The sequence below is a fragment of the Mus pahari genome, chromosome 17, assembly GCF_900095145.1.
Source record: "Mus pahari chromosome 17, PAHARI_EIJ_v1.1, whole genome shotgun sequence".
NCBI lineage: Eukaryota > Metazoa > Chordata > Mammalia > Rodentia > Muridae > Mus > Mus pahari.
In genome coordinates, this window is record NC_034606.1 from 56,060,018 (window position 1) to 56,069,461 (window position 9,444).

Sequence of the window (9,444 nt, forward strand, 5' to 3'; positions counted from 1 at the left end):
TCACTAATGTGTGAGCCTTTCTGCGGTAAGATTTAGGTTTTAGGTATGTTCCAAAAAATAATGGAACGGGGCTATACGGTAGTTCTGTATCTAGCATTTGGAGAGATCTCAACATTGTTTTCCATAGTGTTAAACCAGTTTTCACTCCTGCCAACAGTGAGTAACTCCCCCTTGGAGTTATTCTTCTCTGTGGTTGAATAAAAGTCTGTTGTGTACATGTACTTGGAGGCTGCCTGGAACCGGGACATCAACATGGCATCAGGTGGCAGCTCAGCCCACGGGCCTTGGCAAGGCCACAGGCTTTAGCACAGACCACAGGTATCCACACAGCCCTTGGTGTAAACAAGCCACAGACATCACTTCACCCCAGGTGGTACATGGAAGGGATATCTCCGGGTTATTGAGAGGGAAGTGGACAAAATAGCACAGAGGGTTGATGTCTGCTCAGCTGTGTTGCTCTACGGCTTATTATAAACATAAAGGTTTTGTGTTCTTTTATTTGAGAACTAAATGAGCTAAGGTGTGGTAGAAATCCCCAAATAATATTGACTACAACATTTGCTAGGAAAGACGGTAGAACGGCTGGAGAGATGGCTCAGTGGTTAAGAACGATGGCTGTTCTTCAGAGCAATTCCAGCAGTGACATAGTAGTGGCTCACACCATCTGTAACTTCAGTTTGGGGGGGGGGGGGAATCTGATTCCCTTTTCTGGCCTTCACAGTTACCAGGCATGCACATGGTGGACAGACCTACATACGGGCAAAATGCCCATATACATAAAATTAAAATGAATAAAAAGCCCCAACAATATGTTCTGTGTCCAGTTCCCACAGTGTGCTCACTGTGTGACCTAGATGCTAAAATCCAAGATGAGATCTGAAGGAAAGAGCACAAGACAGTGAGTTCTCTTTGCTTTTATTTAACTGTTTTCTTATACAGTTCTGGCACTGGCACTTTCTTTAAAAAAAGATTATAACTTCATGTAAATATTGAGGTTCAATAAAATAACTTAAAAAACATTTACATGTATATCACTAAATCTCCAGAAAATAGACCATACTTTAGATACAGCATAGGCTAGCATGTTTGATAGATGGGACAGTGGCAGTTTCCAAGAGATGGTCCGTATGTCACAGGTGGGAATGGAAAGACTAAACTTGCCAAGGTTTGTCAAGTATTAAACCGTAGATAACATGCACTAGAAAATGAAATGCACTTCAAAATACATACACCTCTGACCGCAGGAGACTCCTGATTGAGTAGAGATGTATACTTAGAGTTTCTAGATAGAAATTAGAACATATGTCACAAACAGTATTGTAACATCAAGTGAGACGTAGCACAGGGAGCCACCAGAGAATCTGGACATGTAGATAGGTCATAAATTTCTACTTTGGCTAGAGTTAATATCCTCATATTGTCTAAACTTTAAGTGATATGGGATGTTGAATTTAGCAAAATCTTAGAACTTTATAAAGTATCAGTTCATAAGTTTGAGTACTGATTATCTGCACAGTCCATTTCTTATTTTTATGGACATGACAAAAAAATCAATCCTATGAGCCTAATTTGTCTAAAATGTGAATATTACCTGTGAACAATGTCAATGAAGGCCGTTGACAAGATTACTAAAGTGTTATAGATTGTACTGTACACATATGAAGATTTAGAGAAGTATACTGTTCTGAACTCACAAGTACATTATGATAATGATAAAATACTTCCTGGTACTTCTGAACATGAATATTCATAAAGCAACTCTCTGAAGATGATTGGCACATAGGCGTTGTCTTCTCTAAACTGCATACAAGGAAGAGCTGAGCAGTTAGCATTTGCAACTGATTGCTGTTTCCCAAGGAGGCAGAACTACTTGGAGAACTGAATGAACCTTACTGTGCACGAGGCCAGGATTGGTAGAGATTGATAGATTGAAGGATGTTAAAAATTAACCCAGAGATTAATTCTGAGTCTTTTCATAGGCAGTAGCTACTTTTGAACTGTGAATTTCATCTCTAACTTTGCAGTGTAAGGTAGAATGTCGAGTTGTTTTCTAGAGAGCAGCTACCATGTATCCTCTACTCTTGGCCTGGTTTTTACCTTGTAATCCTTTTGTTTCTAGTTAGGGAGATGGTCTGAACTTGATAACTGAATCTTTATCACACTCGGTTATTACAGAAGACATGGGTAGTGCTGTCTAAAATACCACCTCACCCATGACCCGAGAGGTGATTATTAACAATACATTGCAGTTTTACTTTGCTCTTAAAAACTAAGTGGGCCAGGTGTCAGTTTCTCCCCAGTCTTTCTCTGTTTAGTGGACACTGGAGCTACAGCAAAGATCCATGAACTCTGTGCTTTTGCTGGTCTCCCACACTGGAGTGAGTGACAGTTGTTAAGACTGGATCCTAAAGTGTGTCTCACTGATAAAGCTGTTGAAAAGATTCTGGTGGTTTTTCTCCTGGAATTACCATTTATTTAGATCTTGTCCAGGTATATTCAAAGCTGTGTTTTGGATGCTGACCAATATAGGTGTAGCCAGCAAAATTATTACAGATGTTTATATGGAAGAAAAATATTAAGACCCAATCTTTTCAGACCAGTGCTGTAACCACTGAACTGTCTCCAAAGATCACATCAAGTCTTTTTTACATCATTTCCAATAGTACGTGCTTACATGCATACAAAATTATGCATTCTTCATTCTCCTGCACATCAGCTACCCAGCCAGATTGCAGGCGTGTTCAGGATCTTCTTCACCCAATGTTCCCAAATGAAGGACACCTGGATTGGATATGGAACATGTTTGGAGAGAAACCTATCATTACAGGAGCAAGTACACTTGTTTAATATGTCTAACGTGTCAGGCCAAATCATATCATATAGAAACTGTCCTACAAAACATACATTTGATGGTTCAATAGAAGACGTGTTTGATAGAATAAAAATCTGAAAATTTAATGTATTATAAATGTTCAGCAAATCTAAAAATCATGTCTAGATTATAGAAGGTCCCTTTTCAAGTACTGAGTTGCTTTTTACAAGTTATGAATACGTCTCTTAGGCGCCTCTCTGTCTTGTATGTTACAGGTATGAGTTACTGTTACTATATAGATAACAAATAACTTTTAGAAATGATGAAGGGAACAGGGCAGAGGGATGTGGAGGATTTCCCAATATTATGTTAATTTAGGGAAATAAAGCTGAGGATGTACTTGTTTTCATGTCAGTAAGAACAGGTCACACCTAGCTTTCAGGACTAAGGATTCTAGCTGTCCCTTTAAAAAAGGTACCCTGTGCCAACTCTGTTGAGACACCTATGTGCTTAAGGCTATGTGGACCTCAAAGGGAAGAACTGAGGCAACGGGTTGGGCAACTCAGAAAACTCTATTTTAAAAGGAGCACTTTACTCATTTTTTTCTTCCCATAATATGCTAACTGTATTACATTTGACCTCAGAAAATGCTATTGAGTTAAGAAATATCTTGAGAGGTCAGAAATATCCAATAACACATCCTAATAAATAATATCTTCTGCTCTAGAGAAAAACCAGTACTATTATCCTCTATAAATAAATTTCAAAGCACCTAATTTGAGGAAAACTTTGCAAAAATATTACGTTAGGTGTGTGTGTGTGTGTGTGTGTGTGTTTAAATAACGTTAAATAACCAAACAGAGAGAGCCTCCTCTTTTGGCTGACAGATTTGTAGGGCAGGAAATTGACTATGTAAGTACTCCTGGTGACTGGGGGAAAACTTCCTTTACTACAGTTTCTGCTTGATAATTACAGTCAGAAAGAAGCAGCAAGAATAAACGTGTTGGAGCTCGGCAGAGACGCTTCATCTATCAGTAGCCATCATTCACCTGGGTATGTGCCTTAGTTAGGCGTTTAGATCATGGTGTGCAGCATCAAAGTGATGTCTTCCTAACTGGTCATGAGATTCATCCATAGCTTTAGAAGAACATGTAAATGACTTTTGTGAAGGAGAAATTTTGTTTGTATCACATAGCTCTTAGTAGGGTGGCGAGACTTAGGAACTCAGGGTTGACTGAACACAGAAACCATCAAATACTTTGAGAGATACAATAGAAAGTCAATTCGTTTTACCGACTGTGGCATTAGAACCTATCTATGTCTTTTTCAAATGGAGAAACCTCAATATCTCCAGACAGAAACCAAATCATGTCTGAGATAAAGTAGCAGACACTGCTTCGAATGTTCGCTTCTGTAGCAAATTACTAAGAATGAGAAGAGAACACGGGGTTAAAAGTAGCTCACGTCCTCGGGGGGGGAAATCACAAGTAATTAGACTTGAGGTGTGCTCCTGCTCTTAGTGCAAGCCAATCAAACATCTGGAGGAAGAAGTCCTAGGGTTTAAATGAGATGTCAATAACATCTCTGTCACTGACTTCTTTCCTCCTGTGTATCAGAAAGAGAGAAGCAACCAATCTGCCAGCAGCTGTCGTTTAACACCAAGGAAGGCACAGGACAGTGGGAGCCAGGGCGTGACAATGAAGAGAGTCTGGAGTAGAACTGACCCTGGGATACAGCTGACCGCCTGGCACCGCGTCACGTTTACAGTTGCATTCTGAAGTAACGAATAAACCAGGATATATAAAAATCTGTTCTTTCTCACTTGGACAATAAAATATACTTATCAAAACATGCTAGCGTGTCTCTGCAAATATACTCATCACTGATGCAAAAAGAGTACGAAAATAACCCTTAAAAGGCCTGCTTTGGATAATGTTCAAAAGATGCTGTGTACTCAGCCTCGGAGGGAATTTCCATATCTGTGTTGGAGAAGCCAACATCTGGAACCGGAAGGGGAGAGGGACAGCTGTGTCCTCAGAGGACTTCTGAATTTGTGGGTAGAAGTTTAGATGGCAGCTACCTTGTGCTGATCAGAGAAAAGCCACTATCTGATATGAAAATTTAGGGTCAATGCTATGTTTTGACATTAAATATCTTTAGATCATTTTAAATAATCCTTTATAAATATACATATATAATCTGCCTAGATTAGCACTGACTGTATTGCCACTAATAATTATATGTGGTTTAAGGAGAGAGGGATCCCAACTGAAGTCACTGGGTACAACAGTAATGTTTAGACTATTTCAGGAAGGGCGTATACACATTTGCTCAAGAAAAATCTGTTTGTTTGTTTTTTTTTAAACATTTCTGTGTATGAAAATAAACATCACCACGGTTGTATTTTTCTGCTCATCAAGTCTTCTGGAATATGGAGTCATTTGTAAGGACTGTGGGGAGACTCAGCTTGCGAGCAGGGCAGTGACCAACCGCTGGCCTTCCCGCCATGTTCACTTCGGTAACTAGAAAGTCATCAGTCGGGAGTTACTCCACGTCAGATGCGTCGTTGTCGGAGAGATGATAGTTGCTTCCCTTCACGCGGATGTACTCAATGTACCTCCCTTCATCCGAGTCGGCAGCGCCACATGAACATAGCCGGTGGTCAAAGAGCGATTCGATTTCCTCCAATTTTTTCCCTTTGGTTTCAGGGAGGCAGCCATAGACAAACAGCAGTCCCACAGCGGCGAATCCGGCGTAGAGGAAGAACGCTCCTGTAGTGGGAAAGGAACATGATGAACAGCCTTGGGTGGGGTTTCGACCGGAACATTGCTACAGTTTGAAATGCAAGCGAATGATGCCCGCCAAAGGGCCTTACCTCGTTGTTTCAGCCCTGTGACTAAAAAACCTCAAACCATCCCATAGCAAACGGAAGAAAAATAACAGAGCAGGCTCAGAGATAAAGTCATCTCGCAAGTTGCCCGCAGATCCCAAGCTGTGCAGAACTGCTCTCCCCTGTTTTCTCAATATGCTCTTTAGTATTAGAAGAACCAAAGAGCCCAGTTACCACGGGCATGCATGTGTCTGTCTCATCTCCTCAGAAGCATGGAAGGTCAGGAGAAATCTAGATTTCTGGGACCTGGTACGGTGATGGTCTGTTGAGTTAATGGCTCTGTGGAACTCGCGGCAATTCCCTTCTCCCTGTTTCTTATGCTCACACGTGGAGATCATCCCCGTGCCTTTCTCTTAAATTTCTTTCTCAATCTGGATATGTGAAACCATATCTCTAGAAAATTAAACACATCAAGAAACAGACCCCACCCAAACCAGATTCCCCCTTGGAATGCAGATTCCCAATGGCGAGCTGCATCCGGGTGATCCTACTGAACAGAAAACCCTAACTGAAACTGAGGACTCCAGAGCAGGCAGGCCGGCCAGTGACTGCGGGGTTCCAGTGAGCCCTGTGGTCAAGCTGTAGCTCAGCTGAGGCAGGGCTGCTACCACACCTTGCAGTCAGATAAGGATGATAATGGAGAATATAATTCCTCAGCATTTTCTTTTTTTTCCTGAGAGAAATCTTATGGGAATCCTCTCTTAAATTCAAGATTAAAACCAATATCTGGGAAATACACTAGTACAGTCAATGAGCCCACATTTCAGTTTCAATACTTCAATAATGGATAACTTTAGTATACGGCTCTTCATGGGATTCACTTAGCTACACATGCTGGGCACAGGTTTTGCGCTTGTCTTACCCTGATTATTCTTAGCAATGAGTGGCATCGAACAACCTTACAATGCAAGTCTAAGTCCTGATGCTTAGGAATGGTTCAAAACTTGAGATCTTATAAAAACAAAACAAAACAAAACAAAACAAAAAACCAAACCAACGAACAAAAGAAACACAATTGAAAAAAATGGAGGAAAGAGGATATGGGTATTTTGATGGAAATATAGCATCAGGATGCATACTTATTAATCAGGAATATAAAAACACACTTTCATAAATCATTAAGCTACAGATTAAAACATGAGCCCCAGAGTCTAATCGGACCGGCCACATGTCCCCACTGTTAGTAGAACTAAGGGGCCAGGGTATTAACAGGAGGGAAGCATGGCTTCTCCCTGTGCACTCCTGACAAAAGCCAACTGATGCCCTATCTAAACCACACAGTCAGCTGCCCATACTTTTTCTAACAGGACCGATTTGTTCTTGCATTGCTATAAACCCACTCGGTACATGTAAGTGCATGTCACACAAAACTACTGAGACGAGCAATCTGGTCCCCTCTGATGTCTCCTACCTCCCCTCATCCCCAGAGAGCATTTTGCTAGTGAAAGTTTCACTGCATGGATTTTTGTTATGCAGGTCGCTACAAAAAAATATTTCTTGGGCTGTCAGCCTATACCGAGAACGCTTCACATATGTAAGCGTTCTCAAGAATCATCGGTGACAAGGAGTACCTGTCATCATATCAGGAAAACAGTCTGTGAGCTCATGGAAACAGTTTTAGCTGTTAAGAGGCGTAGAGCTGGATATTCTAAACATACCACCAGCTTACCATCTCCTTCTCAAGAAAACAAATGTTTCTAGATCAGCGGCTCTCAACCTGTGTATTATGACTATTGGAAAACATGCATTTATGATAATCTTAGTAACTGAGACACACAGCCACAAAATTACAAGTTATGAAGTAGCAACAAAAGTAAATTTATGGTTAGGGGTTCCTTAAGACCACTGAGAATACGGGTTTTCTGATGGTCATGACCCACAGGTTAAGAACTGTTGCTCTAGATGTTCCAAGTAGGAGAGGAGATAATGAACCACTGGCGTCATGATACCGTAGCAGAAGGTCCTGCAGACAGAGGAAACAGATTTCTACTGTCCCTCCCAGCTGTCATTCTTACACGGGTGAACATGATGCTTGCCCGTCTAGTTCCCTGGCAAGAGTCAGGAGCACAGTGTTGGAAGAAGCACAAATCTGGCTTCTTGGGCTCTCTGGTATATAGTAAAGGTAGGGGCATGCCCAGAGCATGCGGTGGGATAAGGTCTGCTGAGGAAGCATCAGAAGAGATCAGACAGGGAATACATACATACATACATACATCAATCACGTGGGCTTAAGGAGCTATAAATACAGTGACTTTACATTCCATCTTTAAAAAATTATCCCAACTTAATATCATCACAACTGATAAAATCATGTAGACAAGGCAACTATGTGTGTGATGGGTGGAGGGTTGAGAAAGGACAGAACAAGATCTTTTGACTTTAGTAAACACAGGTTTGAAATCGCTTTGAAAAGAACTTCTGTACTGTGCCATTACCCACCAGTGTTTCCCTAAAGCTTCAATCTTTCCACAATTTCACTTCAAGGCTTTTGCCCCGTGTCTAGAAGTGGTAAGTGCTGGGCCCCATGGTGCCAGGATGCGTGTCCTGGCTGGACAGATGACTTGTGGATGGCATGGTGTCCCACATGGGTGAGCTACTCTTGGGCTTACACCCAGTCTGCTTAGGTGTGGGGCTCCACCCTTCCCGTGGGACATCTCATCAGTCCTGTTTCATCAGCCTTATCATTTTCTGTTTGCTTCCTTGTTAAACAGGAAGCTGTGCTGTAAGGATTTCCATCCTGGCAGGCTGATTTGTGTGTGTGTATGTGGGGGGGGGGGTGGCACTCATAAGTACTTGGAGACAAGATGCTTAGGAAAAGAGAACTCTCCCAGACACTTTGTCCAGAACTCTTAGAGTGGTGAAATATGTACAGAGCTTCTATGTACAGCCAAAACATAAGCATGTAGCCCTCTCTCACAAATCCAGGGTATCTAAGGATAGACTACCAGAAATAACAATGAAAGGGCATTGAAAATAAATCATGGTCTTACCATAATATGTAAGATACTCTGCTGTGTGTAAAAAGGTCAGTGAAACCAGCACGTTGAAAATCCAGTTTATTCCAGCTGAGCATGCATTTCCTGTACTTCTTGCCCAGAGAGGATAGATTTCGGAGTTCACGGTCCAGGGCATTGGTCCCATTCCTGAGAAGTGAATAATGAAAGCTACAGTTAAAAAAAATCTCCTATGGAATGAAACACAGTAGCCTCACTCTTCCAAGAGGGGACAATGCAATGCAAAGAGGTGACAAGGGGACAATGCAATGCAAAGAGGTGACAAAGCCTTGCTTACCAGGTGCAAAGAAAACAAGGTACAACACCAGGCCCACGAGTGCTGTCCAGGAATAGGGGGTGGGGCAGAAACTGTAAGCCCAATGAGCACCTTCTGCTTTGAACTTGGTTTCGTTATCACACCTGAAAAACATATGTTAGTTCAGTATTTTAGGATGTAGCTGTAGAAATTAATGTGATTATGTTGGACGAATTTGGAAATTCATCGATGTCCTCAGGAAAAAAAGGTAAACTTTTTTTTTTTTTTTTTTTTTAGAAAATTCAAATCTTGTGTCCTGAACATACAAATAGTCATATTAAATTGAGAGTGAAATGAAGAGTACACATGTAAATCCACACAATTAGAGTTTAATATAATTCCAGAGTGGATGAGCCATGCATTGTTTCTTACCCTGCTGCTACAACTGAGAGAGAGAGAGAGCGAGAGCGAGAGAGAGAGAGAGAGAGAGAGA

General features: G+C 41.4%; 1 protein-coding gene across 2 annotated transcripts in view; it reads right to left on the minus strand.

Annotated features, from left to right (window-relative positions):
- Window positions 1-899: 899 nt before the first annotated feature.
- Slc2a13 (solute carrier family 2 member 13) overlaps window positions 900-9,444 on the minus strand; it is a 304,413-nt gene continuing 295,868 nt past the window's right edge. For both annotated transcript variants that reach the window (XM_021216709.2, XM_029548259.1), the window contains 3 exons: window positions 8,994-9,115; window positions 8,693-8,845; window positions 900-5,583 (listed from right to left, as the gene is read on the minus strand). In XM_021216709.2, coding sequence (XP_021072368.1) covers window positions 5,357-5,583; window positions 8,693-8,845; window positions 8,994-9,115 — 502 coding nt within the window. In that variant the 3' untranslated portion in view covers window positions 900-5,356. The remainder of the gene's footprint in view (window positions 5,584-8,692; window positions 8,846-8,993; window positions 9,116-9,444) is intronic.